This window comes from Dreissena polymorpha, chromosome 7 (genome assembly GCF_020536995.1).
Source record: "Dreissena polymorpha isolate Duluth1 chromosome 7, UMN_Dpol_1.0, whole genome shotgun sequence".
NCBI classification, from domain to species: domain Eukaryota; kingdom Metazoa; phylum Mollusca; class Bivalvia; order Myida; family Dreissenidae; genus Dreissena; species Dreissena polymorpha.
Window position 1 is genome coordinate 101,107,868 of NC_068361.1, and position 19,949 is coordinate 101,127,816.

Genomic DNA, 19,949 nt, shown 5'->3' on the forward strand with positions numbered 1-19,949 from the left:
TTTGTAAATACATTTCATTATTTTTTTTACATACAAAAAGTATTAGCAAGTCGCTTTAGTGTCCCCTACCGGTGAAACCGGAGGTGATTTATGGTTTGCGCTCTGTGTGTCTGTCAGTCAGTCTGTCAGTCAGTCTGTCAGTCCGTCACACTTTTCTGGATCCTGCGATAACTTTAAAAGTTCTTTATATTTTTCATGAAACTTCAAACGTTGATAGATGGCAATATCATAATGGAGATTATGCACGTCATTTCATATTATTTCTACGTCAATAATTGTGACAAATAAACTAGAAATATTGCTTACAATAATGGATCCTGTGATAGCTTAAAAAGTTCTTAAATTTGTTTCATGAAACTTGAAACATAGATAGATAGAAATATTGTGATTATGCATGTCATTTCATTTTGTTTCTCCGTCCAGAATTATGGTTGCTATGTCAACGAATAGACTAGAAATATTGCTGAAAATGGTCGAGTTTCACCGGTGGAGGCCATATATTGCTTGGCAATAGTCTTGTTTATTCGGTGTTAAGTTAGGACAAACCTATTTAAAATAACACGATTTAGTTGACTTATTTCATCCTGATGTGCGTAGGTAAACATAATATTTCTTAAACTTTGAGATGCTTATATAATATACGTTTCCAATCATTATTCAAACAATTGTTTTTATGATTGACTCTTTCGATGTAAAAACAAGGTCATTTTGAATAGCATAGCTTAAGTGAGCAATGTGAATTGAGTGATATTGGGTATTACGGGACAGATAAGTTTATGCAACACAAGTTTGCGACAAAAATATTATATTTTCAACCACGGATAAATTATAGTAAATGTACACGTTCAAAAATGGTTCCTTTTCCCGAATACAAAAACTACATGATTTGTTACTAGATATTGATATGGTTTCTGGTTTTAAGATGGCGATAACGACACGTTTGTGGATGACCGTCTTTATTCGGCTTGTTACGTCGTATTTACTATTAAAATGCATTACAGTAACTAATGAATGTGTGAATACATATAAACCCAAACAGTCTTACTTGTTCATTATTTATTATCATTATAGTGTATGTTTTTATTAATGGTTCCGAAAAAATGAAAAAAAAACTTGGAATGTTTAAGACAACTTATGTGTACGGTAATTGTTTTTCTTTAACGTTCATTTTAATGCATAATACCATACACCTAGGGAATACGCGACGAAATAATAGAAAATCGAAGTGCCGAATTGCAAGGGTTAAAACCTTAAACGTATTTTGAGTAGTGTCGTTATGTATTCAGAACGTGTAATTGGATGTGCTTCAGTGTAAATCATATAAATACAATTATATGTGCAAAATAATGTACCAACAATCTTGACGAGACAGGCTTCGGTATACAACTATATTATTTATAAATCATCTGGTATTCAATTATTTAGTGTTTTTTTTTAAACAAAGTCCCAATCGTTTACGGTGTGTGTTTAATTATCAGCGCGTGTACTACAAAGAGAACATTATTAAATTGACGTAAGGCCAAAAAAACTGTATGAAAATACTATTTTATGTAACCGGTGCGATTGTGATTTCAAGCAGTACTAGAACTCTTCAGATACAGATAATACGTAATGCAAATCAAAACAGTTATAGCATGTTATAACTAGATAACGTGTGATACTTTTTATTTAATTCATGTGCTACAGAAAATAAAAAACACATTTGATAGAGCATACTTTTGTGAAACTATATTTTACGAAAATTGTTATTTACATGTATAGAATGGAAACAGTATTAAATACAATCATCAATGTACTGAAATAAAATAAAATCAGTACATTGATATTTGAAGATCTGTTTGTTTTTCGAAATACAAATTACAAAGTCCACCCAAAATATTCCACCAACTTTTCTGGATAATATCATTAAACCAAATAGTTCTACCTTAAGTTAGAAAACAGTTCATTTTCCAATTGTATTCCTGAATAAACTAATAGTTTTAAACAGAAACATAAGCACTAACGCAATTTACACGAATACATCGAGTATATATTTCCTATTGTTTTACTATATTATCATATTTAGAATGGAAGGTTTTTAAATGGAACAGACAAAAGCAAAAAAAAACAATCGCATGGTTTATACATTAATGAAGTATGTAACCATTAAAATAGTTTATTGTTTAACATTTCTTTATATTCATACACTAATCTCATCTATAAAGATGATAATAACATTGCAGTGCTTTTCACATATGTAGCAAAATCTTTTATTTAGTTGAGGATCGCTTGATGTTCTGTTTATCCACCCGGAAAACCTTTGAAATGTGTTCACTTGTTTGAATTTAATGTTTAATCACAGGGCGCCATTTGGTGTCACTTTTACAATGGTTCAACATTTCCGTTTATTGTTTGGTAAAAAAAGGACACGCAGTTAATACTTATTATACCGATAATAAACCAACAATTATTTCATGAGTTAAACAATCATTTAGTTTTTGTCAAGTGATTGTAAAGTTCCAACAACGAAGCTAAAAACAGTCACAAACAATTGTTTTCTTACAAATTCAATTGTTATTTTTTAAAGGTCTAGGTAACAGTTTAACACTTTTTTATTTAAATATATTGTCTTGCCAGTTATCTCAGAAAGAATCCGCTCGTCTGCGACTGCCAGCTGCGATGGCTCATTAAGACATTTCAGGCCGGCAAGTCCAATGTCAGAGTATACGACGCTGTGTGTAGTGAGCCCGCGCACCTGAAGGGGCTTAACATAAGGAACGTCTCCCAAGCGGATATCAACTGCAGCACGCACGGTATGTTCATTGTATTAACATTAAAGTCACACGCTCATTTGAGCATTTTGTGTACATGGTGAGCTTTTTTGTCATGCGTCGCCTTCGTATATCGTGCGTAGATCTGTTCTTATGAGCCAATACATTGAATATATATATATATATAGTTATATAAGTAAAATGTAATAATCCAGATTGTGAATATTATATAATAAAAGTAAAAACACGTGTCTGGGATTTTAAATATATATTGATTTAGCCAACGCGTTTCGCATAGCTCATCAGGGCATAATACAATATATTACAACGTCAAAATGTCATGGAGATAACGTCATATCAATTATGACGTCATAACGTCAATAAATATTAAATGAAATTTAATTTAGGTTTAAATACATGTATAAAATGTTGTTCTTTTGCTAACCTAGCTGAAATATTGTTCGAAAATAGCTTATAAAATGGAAATATTTTAAATTTTGGTTCATTATGTGAACATTCATCTAAATGTTTACTTAAAGGCATCTGTCTTGTTGAGGGGTCTCGCATTTGTTGTTCATGGACAGATCGCCTATTTCTAAGTTTATCGCCAGTTTGACCTATATAATATTGTTTGCATCCATTGCATAATAATACATAAATCACATTTTGTATATCACATGACATATTAGTTTTTATTTTGAACATTTTGCCATTAAAATCAAAAGAATTCCCTTCAATAATATAACCACACAGGGCGCATCTAGAATCATTACATTTGGATACTCTTGGTTCTTGAGATGAAAAGTAAGATTTGGTTAACAGACGTTTTAAATTAGGTGGCTGTCGCTTACATTTTATTATCTTCTGATTTGAAATTATTTTATTCATAACCGGGTCTGTTTGTAAAATGTCAATGTTGTTTTTTAATACGCCAAACAGTTCTTTATTTTTTGGATTTTTGTGTTGAAATAAATGGAATTATATTACTCTTGTCTTTTTGTGTTGATTTTGAAAGTAATTCATGTTTAGGGATGGAAAGTGCTTTTTTAATACCTGTATTTATAATAGATTGTGGATATTTTCTTTGAATAAGTGAATGCTTAAGTTCATTTAAACGTTTTAGTTTAAGTTTATCATTCGAAACTATGGTGCAGATCCGTTTCGCTAAAGTGAAAGGAATATTTATCTTTGTGTGTTTATTATGACACGAGGTAAAATTAAGATATTGTTTAGAATCAGTTTCTTTGTAATATATATCAGTATTAATTTCAGTATTGTTTTTTATAATCAATATATCAAGAAATGGTAACTCGGGTGTGCTTGTTTGCATTGTAAACTTGATATCCGAATGTAAGTTGTTTAAAATAGTATAAAAGTTTTGAAGTTCATGGGGAAATTTTGTCCAGAAAATAAAGCAATCGTCTAGAAATCTTTTCCAAAAGGTTTTTATAAAAGAAAGAAATTCATCATTATAAATTGATCCAATTCTTGCATATAGTTTTTGTTCTAAAAATCCCACTACCAATGTAGCGTATGTTGGCGCGAATTTAGTACCCATTGCAGTCCCTTTAGATTGGTTGTAGTACTTATCATCAAAATTGAAGTTATTATTTTCAAGTATTATTTTTATGCCTTCTTTTATAAACCGTTGCGAAAACCTTTCATTAACCGAATCTGGATATTTTTTATTTATTTCAACACAAAATCCAAAAAATAAAGAACTGTTTGGCGTATTAAAAAACAACATTGACATTTTACAAACAGACCCGGTTATGAATAAAATAATTTCAAATCAGAAGATAATAAAATGTAAGCGACAGCCACCTAATTTAAAACGTCTGTTAACCAAATCTTACTTTTCATCTCAAGAACCAAGAGTATCCAAATGTAATGATTCTAGATGCGCCCTGTGTGGTTATATTATTGAAGGGAATTCTTTTGATTTTAATGGCAAAATGTTCAAAATAAAAACTAATATGTCATGTGATATACAAAATGTGATTTATGTATTATTATGCAATGGATGCAAACAATATTATATAGGTCAAACTGGCGATAAACTTAGAAATAGGCGATCTGTCCATAAACAACAAATGCGAGACCCCTCAACAAGACAGATGCCTTTAAGTAAACATTTAGATGAATGTTCACATAATGAACCAAAATTTAAAATATTTCCATTTTATAAGCTATTTTCGAACAATATTTCAGCTAGGTTAGCAAAAGAACAACATTTTATACATGTATTTAAACCTAAATTAAATTTCATTTAATATTTATTGACGTTATGACGTCATAATTGATATGACGTTATCTCCATGACATTTTGACGTTGTAATATATTGTATTATGCCCTGATGAGCTATGCGAAACGCGTTGGCTAAATCAATATATATTTAAAATCCCAGACACGTGTTTTTACTTTTATTATATATATATATATATATATATATATATATATATATATATATATATATATGTATACTAAAGAACTTTGTCAGAGTAGTTTAGTTCCTTAGGGTTTAAGTTGTGCGCCTTAGGACCCATCACTCTCTTGCTTGATGATATTATCCGAACAAAACTTAGCGTTATGCTGTCACACATTTTGCAAAATTTAATTCTTTAAAAGTAACTAAAAGCCCTAGCTGTGATGGTACTAAATCCTCCTCACACTTGTGTGCAATGTGTAAAAGCCTGAGCTGGTTTACGAATGAAGTGGAGGCACACTAGCTTCACAACCGGAGGGTTGTAAATTCGAGCCCATTTTCAAACTTAATTAATCTACAAACTCATCTTTTGCACATATGTTAAACAGAGGTTAGTGACCCAAAGTTGACTTGTAAAGCATAAATCCTGTAAAAAATTGTGAGTAAGATGTATTTCTTGTTGATTGTTTACAGTACATTGAACACCTTTCTAATGCTATTCCGTGGAAATTTCCAGACATATACAAAGTGGTGTAATTCATTTATAGGATAAGCTTCTGGCTAGATGTGTGCTATATAACTGTTCAAGTCTTTTTTTTTAAATGTACACTTATTGTCATTATTATTCAATTATATCGAGTGCCCAAATTGTTTTGCCTGTAAACATAAGAGACTAAGGCAATACATATAGCCTCAAATATTCAATACCTGAAGTTCCCGTTTCGCCTACTTTCGGTTGTTGATGTAAACCATAGTATTTGAAAAGAGTCACTGTTCCATGTACATTTAAAAGACATTGTTTTTCGGTTATCAAATACTGACATGAATGTGTTAAATCTGTATGCGATTTACATACTTACAGAACTATTTCAGCTTAATGTTTCTGGAGTATATTACATTCGTATTGTGCTGAAATTTCATTATTATTTATCATACCACCGCATAGATATCTGCTTAATGTAACGTTGTCTGATATATTTGTTATATCATGATCAACCGGAAGTTCTTATATCAGTCATGTGTGGGGGATGTTCATATTACTCGGGATCAACTATAGAGTAATCATGTTTAGTAAACTCGAATCAGATTCAACAAAACAAACAATTTGATACCAAGATGTAATACATTTTAAACACAAAATGCAACACAAACATCAACAATATTTTTTTACAAATATTAAGCACGCGTGCTCATGTCGTCATTATTAACACAGCAAACGACAAAAGTAATAGTCTTTCCCGCTAAAACTGCAGCTTTTTACCGATTTTTTCATTATTTCTTTAAAATTGGGGACGTAGAGGTATGATAAACAGAAAAACAGGTTACTGCCTGATCTTTTTGTAATATATCAGGAAAGGCTTAGAATAATATAACGGATAGGCTTGCCATATGTATCTGTACCGCAGCACATCAAATGCGTAAAAGTAAACGTTAGTATATTATATAATTGTATGCAAATATTTGCGCAATCAAGTTATGACTCCTTTTTGACTCCTTTTCTAGTGGGCGTGGTATTGAATATTGAAATAATGTATTATCCATGTATAATGTCTTCATTATTGCATATGTTTTTTTAAATATGTCATATTCATGTATATGCATTTTCATTCACAACAGCATAACTTATATTAATGAAACAGGTTCACTTTGATAGCAAATTAATTTACTGACTATTCAAATGAAATTTCATGTATAATTAAGTGATCAAAAATGAACAAGGGCAAAGTGGGGGGCCAATGAGGCAGGTGGAACTCTAGGCTTGCAGGGTTCTATGCAATTCCGTAAAAGCCTAGCTGTGTTCAGCATTAAGAATAATGCAACTTCAAAAACAGTATCACGTCATAATGCTTCTAGCCATAAGGTAATCATTTATTTATGACAAGTAACCAATCGCCTAAATTAACAGAAAAAATACTATGAACGTAAACATGATCAAAAGCTGGGGTAACCACCTTGGGATGTCAAACCAAAGCATAAGAAATTAAGCTGGTTTTAACGGTGCATGTAGTTGAACCTCAATATTGACCCATAATTAATCACAAAACATACATGTGTAGAATTACATCAAATGTTACTTGGGTGAACATGCTTAACTTTCACAATTAATATGTTTGACGATTTATAAGTGTTACATTTTTCCAACCACATGCGTCTATGTAGACCGAAAATGAAAACATAAACATGCAGTGAAATATTCTGGGCACATACAACATGATCACTTGACGACAACGTTTAGAGATCTCTCCATAGTTTGTTAAAAAGTAGCAACTTCAAAGTGTCACCCATCATTTATCTGGATATATAGATTCCCGTGACCTGAAATAACATATATCTTGATGTTCTATTAGCAAGGTTTATCACCGTGATTTTATGCTATTTAGATGCATTTTCTGTCGTGTGAGTTTGAATATAAATTATATCAATACATCACACAAATATTCCAAAATGACAAATAGTTAACACTGTAATATTAACAACAAAATCAACCTTTCCATTATATGTTCATGATTTAATTACCCGTATACCAAATTGAACTGAGCTTTTTGCGTTCGTTGTTTTTAGGGGAAAAAAAGTATATAAGTGTCATTAAATGCCTTTTTTATTTTATCCCGTCAGCTATCAACTTTCGTATTACGTGACCGTACACTATTATGCTGTATTGGGTGCTATTGCTTCAAATTTATTGTAAATCGAGTCGAAACTAGACTTATTGCAGATTTGCTTTATCAGGATCTCTAATGCTTGATATTTCTAAATAATCTTGTTGGGCTTTATTCTGTACAAACCATGATCTTCTTATGACATTAAATTACGTGAACGATTGCGCATTCTCGCGCACACAAAACTGCCTTCACAATTTGAGGGTTGTTGTGTTTATAAAATGTAAATAATGTAGATAACATACATATTATAATATACATTTATTTTATAATAATAAATATGAAACAGCCTTCTGTCAAATAATGGTATTTATTTTGTACACCACTGCATTACTCACATTGACTTGTTGATCGGCTCGTTCAAAACGGTAAATTAGAATTGTATTAGTACAACTATATAATCGTATCGTATACAATTTTGCTAAATAATATAATATTATAAAATGTTCATGTAATGTAAAAAGGATTCAAATAAATACACACATGCATTTAATAAAAAGCGATTTTGTGGCAGATTTTCATAGAATCATATGAACCACTTTGTTGTTGTCTTTGTTATTGGTAAATAAAAGTAACAATTTGTCATAGGATTAAACTTATTAGTATTCAAGTACAAATGACCACATAACATACGATTTCATTACGCTTGTTGGTATGATGCTTGTCAGAGCAATATCAATGATATGAACATACTTGTGTTGCATGAGTTCCTCTAGAGATGTTTTAGATTATGAAGTAATGCTAAAACGGCACAGAAATGTTGACAGTTTTGTTGATGTTTAGACCGAATGAAAATGAACAGGTCATACAGTAAATTAATGCAAACGTTATATTATTTGATTTTACTTTTATGTCTGTATTGTCATCCAGCAGTTAGATGTGAACTTGGAGTAAACTATATGAGACCCGTGTACACATATGAAAAAAATACATTGCTTTTTGTCTGGAATAAAGTGTATTCTATCAGATTCATTTATGGACTTCAAATTGAATGATAACCTAGCTTATAACATTACATCGTTAATTACTTAAACTACCAATTTTAGCCACTTATATAAGCATTTGATTTTTTTTAAATAAACTTACTGATTACAATGTAGATTTGCTATTAAAGGGGCCTTTTCACAGATTTTGGCATTTTTTAACTTATTCATTAAATGCTTTATATCGATAAATGTAAACATTGGATCGTAAAGGCTCCAGTAAAAAATCAAGAATAAAATTACAAAAAGGAAAAGAACATTGCCCGGACCAGGTTTCGAACCAGTGACCCCTGGAGTCCTGCCAGAGTCCTGAAGTAAAAACGCTCTAGCCTACTGAGCTATTCCGCCGATTACACATACAAGATATATTTTATACCTAATATAAGCAATCTTCGTAGTTTCACAAAATTTAACGGACAAAAACAGAACTCTCCAAATTATTCAATCGTTTCGCGTTGCAACGCTTTATAATTTTTAGGTTTTAAAATCGTCATAAGATGCATATAATGGCTATATTAGAGCATGGTTAATGTTCAGTATTACTGTTTCCTCACAAATATCATAACTAAAACGAAAATTTGCGAATCTGAAACAACTTTTTTCAATTTTGTCAATTTACCAAAGCGTGAAAAGATCCCTTTAATAAAGCCACGTTCAAACTTTTGTATGTGTTTGTCTCTGACAGTACCTAACTGAGGATTTGCATTAATTGTGCTATCAACTAAATAGCGTAGGTTTATGCTCTATAATTCAAAATATATAACAATAACATACAAACGAAATAAGGTAGTTCACAATTGTTAAGAAAATCAAGAACGCTGTACATATACAAAACAACAGTTTTATTCAACTATCGATCATGAGTACGTGAGTAAACATTTATTCCTATACATTTATGGTTGCCTTGTACACCTGGTGTCCCACAATGGAGTACATTTTTTGTAAAATTGTTAAACAACTCTACACGCACACAAAAGAATCACCGTCCTGGAGCCTAGTCATGATTTAAATGAAATATTTTTTTGCAATTTCAGTAGCTGTCACTTTGCCAATAGATAAAATTAATGGGATGGAATAACAATGGATTTTTGTTAACATCACCTGGGGTTTACCTAATATTTTTCGTTTAAGATTTGTTGGTTTATTGTAAATGGTGTTCCAGTTAAGCAATTTACTCGGGCCAGACATCGAAGTAGAGTTTTCAAAATTAGAGAGCGGGTCGCTTGCAAAACCTGGTTTACTGCATAAATGTGAAGTTTCGTCCTAGATAAGCCTGTGAATAATGCACAGGCTTATATGGGCTAATACCGATAGCTAATGCAATCTGTTCATCTGTGCATTTTCTTTATAACGATGATGTTTTAAAGAATCGGGCTCATTTACCCTAATACATAAATTCTATTGAATCAAGTACTGAAATTATGTATGCTAGTTTTCCACCTTTGTTGTAATGTATGAATGTGTGGCAATAGTAAACAATGCATATTTGGATATCCATGTAATAATGCCATATAGTGTAATTAGAAGGATGTTTCTGTAGACAAATTTAAATGTAAGGTGATGACTCTTGTGTGCCATCATTATTGTAAAGAAGCGTGAAGCGTGAACTACCAAATGAGGAGCTTACATGCAGACAAATGCGTGTTTGCTATGATTTGCTTTTACTGTCGGCAAATTTAAAAAAAATGTTAACGTTAAATTCAGTTTACATTTAAATTATTGTTGAGTTGTAATTAACCGAGAACAAAACCACACGCACGCACATCATTTTACTATAAAATACATGTAAATAATACCGCTGTCTCCATCGTTTGTCAAAAAATTTATCAAATCTTAAGATAAATTATACCCAACTTATACTTTCGGAAATGGCTATTGTATGTCTATCGTCAATATTGGTAATGATTTGATTGATGGTATTATATCTTTGTGTTTAACTCGCAATATGGAGTGACATTTAAAGATTGTGTATTATATAATTTTTACCTGTATGAGTAAAGACCTGTAGTTGTATCTATACATAGCATTTGCGTTTTACAAGATCATAAGTTATCTCGGAACAAAATTATATTAACACTCTATTACACTAATGTTAGCATTTAAATACAATTCCCAGTTACACAAAAGTGCGAATAAATTTCAAACAGCTCATTTTACTATAATCCGGCAGAACAGTAGTCATTTTTCTATAGCCATGTCATTGCAGTGTATAGTAAATGTTAGGGGACATGTTTGTGATGAAGAATCCAAATGCTGCCTGGCTGGCATAAATGAGGGTTTTATATATTCAAAATGGCGTCCAATATTGCGGTCCTTTTCAGTCTTATCTGGTTGAACGTATAGAAATGCATTATTTTATGTATTATAATGTTATTTTGCTACAGTTAAACATGTTAAACATGTATAAAGAATTAAACTATTTAAACAAAAGGATAAAGATAGCGTTAAGAATTGCTGCCAGAATCAAGAATGCTGCTTAAAAATTGCTGCTAAAACTCTGATCATGTTAAAATGGATAATAATAAGCATCCACATTTACTACAAATGCAGTAGCACATTTTAATAATAATTGTGTTTTATAAGTGTCTTATATTATGAATTTCAATAAAGCATTGGCATAGTATAGTAAAAAAATTCACCTTTATCCTTACCATTCGATACAGATTATATCTTTGTATAATGCACATTCTTGGAATATATATATTTTTTAATGAAAATATACCGATGTAATGCCATAAAGCAAAGTATTTATCAATTGAAATACCATAATACGTATTATTTTACCTTTGTTCACTAAGGTCAATTTCAGGTCACCGCTATCAAACATGTATAAAGTAGTATGATAACCAGTTTATCTTATGCTGTACGCAGTCGAGCATACACTGATGTTATTGTGCTGAAGTTTGTTCATTTAACATATTTTGTCATTTATACCAACGAATGCATTACAATATACACTAAAAGTATGTAATAACTTTTTCTTATAAACAACGTAAGTAGTTTAACAGTCGTGTTGTGTCTGCTTTTTGCCGGATTGTTTTATGGCAAACAGGACCTTTTGATAAGATAGCACAGGGTTCCGCGCTTTATAACATGACCACCGAAGTGTTGAAAATAGGCAATTGCTTTTACAACCAAATTAGATCATGATAAGTGCATTGTTTGGATCTGAAGCAACAATTGATGATACTGTTATTGGATATATAATGTTTGATGCCTCGTACGTTCGCCAACAGTAATTGCATGGATTCAGATCATGGGGTCTGCATCTATCGCGTGTTCCCATTTACATAACATGCTTCTGAGGCCGATTTGCTAGTGATTGCACAGTCCTACCCACCTTGCTTACCATGGCGTCCTGAATGTGTTTTCTTGAACAAGACATTTCCTCTGAATCGGGCTTTCCTTACCATGCGGAGACAAACCTGACCGATTCATTCACAAGTCCTAGCTGCAATATCGCCCTATAGTCCGTTCAAAGTTGCATGCGTTCAGCATCTTAGCAACTATCCCCTTTCTTAAACAAAATATTCAGCTAAAGTGTCGCTTTCAGAAATAAAGTGCATAGGGACCAAGTCGGTCGCGAAATGTCTCTGCTTTAAAACAATTTCGCGAATTTCTACAACCACTCTTTCCATAACTTGTGATTCCATGATGATCAATAACTAGAGTTAGAAAAAAAATAAAAATGAAACAACAAAACAAACATGCCTGTATCATCAGCTATCACATGAATGCCAATGTGTTTTGTTTCTACAGCATAATTTATTTGCCTTATCATAATGACGTCAGCTTCTGCATGGGTTGTGTTAAAGTCAGTTCGATTGATTATGACCATGATATATATGTCTGTTTTATGATCCTTTGTAACAAATAACTTGGGTGTTTCAGTGCACAAGGTGTGCAGTTACCATGGCGATTTCGCATAATAGTTGTTTCTTTGAACATGTCGCTCCATATGGCATTCCATATCCCTAGAACATGTCTCATGAAATGCTCTACCTTTAAAATGTTGTCTTCTACATTTTCACGAATTTTTCCCATTGAACTAATATAATAGATGACAATTGCGCGTTTTTTTAGTTTGTGTAGCGACAAAGAAAAACGGTCACATCAACTTAACTGAAACCAAGTGCAGCGATCAATCACCTATTCATTCTGCTCAAAGATACATAATTATAAGGAATACTTTCGTAATCAAACAGTTAACGCACAATTTATACGCACGACTAACAGAAGCTAGTTTGTTAAGATGAATTACTAGATCATGACATGTGTGACTATTATGTTAAGTAAATACCTTGCATATGGGCATTAGTGTGGAAGAAGATCTGAGATAAACAAGTAGTAGCAGTTTAGTTGGCATTTATTTGCAACCAAATAAAGCTTGTCAGTATTCTTAATGTCTGTACATTCTGTGAATATTTTTTCCCATTTAAGAATTTAGAGACGGTTTACTCAACCAGCTCTTCCACACCACTAGTAACCATAATCGTTTTCATTGACCCCACACATCTCATTAGAACTTGAACATTACCGACACGTAATATGACAGTCTGCAACTGCCCGCAACACACACACATGTATGCGCGTTTGCCTCGCCGCTTGGGTAAACCATCCTGTATCCTGTGCAGCTTGATCATACTTGTGTTTTACAATTGACACAAATATCCGCAATTTCAGTTTTACAATTCCAGGTCTGTAAGGTAATGAAATGGTACGGGCATGTAAAATACTTAAGTGATGTTGTTTTTCTTTCCACTGACTCTATATTTGTTAATAATACACTTACAATCTTCTCCGCATTCAACTAAATTGTATATATTCGTGTATTACGTGTGTAAAGAAAAAAAAAACCGCCAATATGTAAAATATGAATATTGAGCAGTTTCTATTTTAACTTCATAATTCATACATTGTTCTTATATACTGATTTAATGAACGTACACAAATGTTTGGTGTTTGTATATTTCAGATATAAACGAGTGTACTCATGCGCCGTGTAAGAACGACGCCACGTGCACTAATCTTTATTACACCTATACTTGCACTTGCTCATCGGGCTGGCAAGGCAACGACTGTGATGAGGGTAGGACTATACATATCTTATTTGAACATAATTGGTGCTTTCCATTTTAGCTAATTTCCTTTGACAAGGTGTAGAAAAGCTATTTCAAATTTAATCTGTAAATAAATGGCCTAATTTATTATTATTAGATAGTGTCATGGCTGATCAATGGCATTGCGAATTGTATTCAATTGTATTCAATTGTATTCATTTTTTTACACGTTAATATATTCGTTCAATAATGAGTATCGTGTATCGGTAAATAATGTAAAGTCAAGACAAATACACTTGATACCTACATGCTCCACGTCGTCCCTCTGTTTAACGTGTTCAAAAAGTACAAAGCCTTTAGACAAGTTTTGCTTAAATAATATTCTTGCCCTTTGTCAAATAGGAAGAAAATAAATAAAAGCGTTATTTCAGATATAAACGAATGCGCACCTGTCCCGTGTAAGAACGGTGCCACGTGCAACAATCTTCAAAACGCGTACTCATGCACATGCTCACCGGGCTGGTACGGCAACAACTGTGATCATGGTATGGCTATAACACGCTTGAAAATAAGCATACTTGTTGCATTCCAGTTCAGCTATTTTTTACAATATATTACAAAGCCTTTGGATAATCAACCTGTACACGAGTGTCATTATTTATAATTATTATATATTTTCATTTCTAAGCAATTGGTTTGCGAATGGTACTGTCATTTCACAGCTAAATATTTTTCTTATAAAATTATTAAAGCTATTTGGTTTTAAATAAAGAAATACATTACAGTACATCTCTTAGTCAATATTCATTACGGACGAAATCTACTTCGGCAAAAAACACAGCAGGCATTCGTCTCCCGTGGTCCGCAGTGTTACACCGTGACCTTAACTATTTAATCTCAAAGTAGATTTTAGATATACAAACATGTATTTATCGTTCGAATATATACATATGTAGATATCATAGCACCTAGTATTATAATTATTATTATTATTATTATTAGTAGTAGTAGTAGTAGTAGTAGTAGTAGTAGTAGTAGTAGTAGTAGTAGTAGTAGTAGTAGTAGTAGTAGTAGCAGTAGTAGTAGTAGAAGTAGTAGTAGTAGTAGTAGTAATAGTATTAGTATTATTATGAAATTTATTTGTATCAGTATTATTATTATTATTATTATTATTAATTTATTATACATGTAATGGAGCCGGGATCAAATTTTGAAATTTTGACATAGCGTCGCTTCATTCTGATTCCCGCCGTAAATTTAAATTAAAATAATAAAAATATCAAGCGGTGTCCTAACTATGATCCAAAAGAAATGCGTATTTCACCAAAAGACGATTAAGAGACGATTAAGAGACAAAAGCAGGTTATAACATTGCAGTAGTTACATTGATTGGGGATAAACGGATGCTTCCGTTCAAAATATATTATTGACGAACTCGTGGATCCGTTTGTCGAGCGGATGAAAGAACGAACGCATTTTGATATGTTTATTATACCCTGATTTAAACTTGCGATGTACCATGTACAAGTAGTTATATATTCAATTTTTATGTTCTTTTCTGAAATATATTTTGGTATTCTTTTCTGAAATCGAAGGGCACCGATGTTTGTTATTTGGCAAGTAACTTTCGCTTAGTTTGTTCCAATCATACACATGCCGTCCGCTCAAGGCTTAAATTATTTTAAAGACTTGTATGGTCAATATCGACACACTTCAAATGTCTTCTCTGAAACTGTATGGGTCAGGTGTTTGATATATGGTGTGAACTATATAAAAGTTCTTATCTTGTAAGTGTGTTAAAAGCGTGCGCCTTTGGTCATAACTAATGAATGTTAATTTGTCCGGCTGGCAATAGTCACACCGTTTTCAATTAAGTACTGGACGAGTTTGGCATTTATTTTGTCATCATATCGACCTAACGTCCGGTCTTTGAGTTTCAGGCTAACCTCGACTTGCAAAGTTTCCTCGAAAGCATCATTAATTTTCTGTAAATTGGCGCGACTATGAATACAATCTAAATGGATTTTCCACACCATGCTGTTTTAATAAAAACACATTTTATTTCATGTTCCGCATACGATTTTTTGACGTTGAAATACAATGTGTTGAAAAATGATGACCCTTTTTAATATTTTCACGAAGAAATTGCTTATGCATGTAAAATTGTATACAACCATGCATTATTTTATTCAGAACTGTATCGGAATATAAACATTTCTCGCTCGAATGCATTTACTTAGTATCGTCTATGCGAAGTGAGTGTTCGATGGCAAAGACGATAATTATATAAATTGATCGTATATGCGGTGACACGGCAATGAGGTTTCGCATTCATGTCAGTGGAGGTTTCCGTAGGGCGATACGTTAATGGCTACATGTTTTACCATTCTTTATGTATAACACTATAACTAAATTGTTTTCTTGAGATCCCTGTTAAATAAGCGTATTCATCGACTACATATTATGTGACCGATCGCAAGACGTTATGCTAATCAAATGTCGTCCAAAAAATACAAGAACTTCACAAAAATACATACCTTAAATAAATGATTTATAAATTTATTAAGGTAACGAAAGATTTTTAAAAAAAGCTCGTCTGTCGATACCGTCCAGATATCGTTTAATAAAATAATATATACACAGTTTTATATTTTGTCACACCTGTGTATAACTCAATTGTTTTGCTTGAATTGGTTTTAAGTCAATGTGGATGTCATTTTTTGTTTCTTATAGTTCATGAACAATGTTAAAAACAAAATAGTTTCTTTTTATTTTTGCTCGATTTCATTGAAAGCCTCATGCTTATTGAAACGCTCTCGTGTCCGTTTCCTGATTCTTTTACGATAATTAATGTGGTATTGTATTGGTACATTTAGTGCTGAAAGTTGAGTATAGTTTTCTTATCCTTAATTTTACAGAATATTTCATGAAATTATTCAAGACGGTCAGAACGACGATCAGTTATACTTCTAAACACTTAACTTATATACATCGATTTACGTTTTCAAATGCACGGAACTCACCAAAGATTAGCGCTGTTGAACTCATCATTGCTTGCTGTGAACCTATCAGTAATATTTTTAAAGCCACTTTATACCTAATCATTTGTTCGTACTTCAACCAAGAGAAAATCGTCAATAAATGCTCAATACTGATATGCACTTCGGTTGTATCATGTATTATATAGAATATTGAGCACCTGTCTAAAAATTTAAAAAAAAAAGTGAATGTTATTAAGAATGTATTAAGTGAAATGTGTTGACCTTTTTTTTTCTTTAAACAATTGTCTTTGCATTAAAATTCCTTTATTATTTCTTTTGAAGTGGACTAAATACAATCTGTTCCGAGGATCATGGCTACTTGGGTTAATAACGTAATATTAATTTATGATTTATACTGCCTTTAAAAAAACGATCGCTTATCTAACAACTAATTAGTAGTATCCATGTAATAGTGCAATTATTGGCAACAACCATTAGTGTAACACGTTCAAGGTCATATTGTAAAAATCCGCTGTTGATCAAATTTAACAATATTTTGTCGAAGTGTTCAATTTAGGAACGGATTCCGGCAATCTATGGACTGATGAATATATAAAGCTACTGAATAAGGTCATTACACACAGGCTAGTTCATCATCTAAAAAAGAAAACGCCTACCACATTGTTTCGTAATAAGTAATATATAAATGTATAATCGTAGCGTTTGCATTAAAATTCCTGAGAATCGACGAAATGTAAATTGAAAAATGTATATTGATCTTTAAAGTAATTAGATAGATATTTAGTTAGTAAAATGTCAAATTTAATTCCATTCATAATGTGAACGAGTAGTTGATTGAAACATGTCCGTCACACAAGATTAATACTTTGTACGTTTGACATTTTTATACTACATTATCATTGTTTATTGACTTTGAATCGAATTGTACAAAACGCTTAAATACAACGAATATGTATAGATATTTAATGTTTTATGTGCGTGTCTGTGCGAATTCGTTAATAGCGACATGCTTTGGTTGATCGTCGTGTAGTAACCACAATGCGCAACAAAACGTCCTTATTTTAAAACAATTTTAGCATAATTCGGTAACTTAATAATTCCTTTACATAATCGGCTATTATTGCCCAAGAGGAAAGATAAAAATCCGTTCACAAGTACAACCATATGGCCGGTCGATTAGTATTTGACCCGATTTTATAATATTTATCTGCCGTATTCACACAAACCCCGGGTATGTTCAATACAATCGTACATAAAGCGGTTTTCATTTACAACGTTTGTTAACATATTTCAAAAGTTGAAGGTCCAATCCATGTCCAATACATGGATTGGATTTTAATCATTTTGCTTTGTTTTTACTTACGTACTTTTCCAGCGACAGGGCAATATTGTCGTAATCAATAAAAAAAATACTCACTAAACACTTCAGACCCGTCAAGAGGTTTCAAATAAATATCCGTCCATATATTTAATATCCCCGACGATCTGAAAATGAAACCATTTAATATGACCAATATATCGTTAATTACAAAAACACACAACCATGCAGCGTTGTGATTCCTTTATAAAACTGACGGTATGCCATTAAACAGTCCAGTACGGGATCGGTTACTTCAACTTCAACTGCCTCTATCATATTTGACCCTTTGTCCGCTTGTTACAAATTTAAATTATTTTTTTAAATGAGAAACACAATAAGGGTTCGTAGACAGGCACTATTCAAGACTAATAGAAATTGGTTTACTTGTGCAGCAGTATGAACTTTTAAACGGTGCCTTTTTGTTGTTGTATATATTGCTTTGTGTTCCAATAACAATGCAGAGGTGTCAACATCTCAAGCGCCGGGATCACAATCAACGCCCACATCGACTACGGAATCGTTGCCATTTGTGTACATCGGCATTGGGCTCTGTGTCGGTGTGTTGGCTGTCACTGTTGCAGTTATTATCTTCATAAAACATAGGTAAGCTTAAATGTTACTTGTCAATATAACAAATATGTGTTTAATGTGAAATACAAGATAATGAAGGAAACGTAAATGGTTTATTGTATACGATTTCACTTAATACATCCAATGAAATTCAATTATAATCCATAATGTGATGTACGACAAAACATGCATGATTATTCGATCAAGCGTTCATTTCACAGGTATTAAACGTTCGAATTGAGTTCTTTCTTAGAAATTAGAGTGTCTGATTACATTTGCTTATCTTAAAATAGGTATGTTTTTAAAGTCCTCAACTTGTTTCATCATCTTCACGTATTTATCGGACCCAATAAACTTCTTCAACTCCTTTGTGTGTAAGAGTAACGCCACCAAGCGAATGCGGGACTGTACATAAAGGATAGATGTGTACATGTATCTCCTTCATTTTCTTCCGAAGGATGATTCTGACCATTACGTTTTGTTCCTAGGTACATCAATGCTTTGGGTTTCCTTAAAAGTCACAGGACGTGTGATTGTTGCTGGTTTTAAACTTTGATAAAGTCATTTTTATTTTTTACTTTCTTCCAGAGCATATCTATTTCTTCCTTCACTTTGTTGTGCACATTTGTTTTGTGTCATCAGTGATTGCAAATTATGTATTTACATATGTATGTTTAAGTACTTAATATATTATTTTTAAATGTATTTATTTATTGATGTATTTATGTATGTATTTGTATTTATAATTCTATAATTTTCATTGAACCTTTGCAAAAAGAAGACGCAGGAGGCATAACATCCCCAGCTATCCGATGGCGGACCCAACACTCATGACGCAATGCAATCCCTCTCCTATAGATGCTGTACGTTGCAACCCATTGATAGAAACACACTTATTATATGATATTGCTTTAGACGATCCGTTATATTGATGCAACACTCATGACGCAATGCGTTCCCTCTCCGATAGATGATGTACGTTGCAACCCATTGAAAGAAACACAATTATTTATATGATAATGCTCTAGACGATCCGTTATATTGATGTTATAACACAAGTGTACAATTTTTAAAACAACAATATATTGGGGAAAGACGAATATAGGTAAAGTAAGCCTCTTTTCCTTAATCTTTTGTC

General features: G+C 32.2%; 1 protein-coding gene across 1 annotated transcript in view; it reads left to right on the top strand.

Annotated features, from left to right (window-relative positions):
* The window catches only part of LOC127839975 (slit homolog 3 protein-like), a 56,841-nt gene that overhangs the window by 34,086 nt on the left and 2,806 nt on the right, over positions 1 to 19,949 (top strand). Inside the window, exons 6-10 of the mRNA XM_052368365.1 lie at positions 2,617 to 2,792; positions 13,795 to 13,908; positions 14,311 to 14,424; positions 18,703 to 18,844; positions 19,590 to 19,674. Coding sequence (XP_052224325.1) covers positions 2,617 to 2,792; positions 13,795 to 13,908; positions 14,311 to 14,424; positions 18,703 to 18,844; positions 19,590 to 19,674 — 631 coding nt within the window. The remainder of the gene's footprint in view (positions 1 to 2,616; positions 2,793 to 13,794; positions 13,909 to 14,310; positions 14,425 to 18,702; positions 18,845 to 19,589; positions 19,675 to 19,949) is intronic.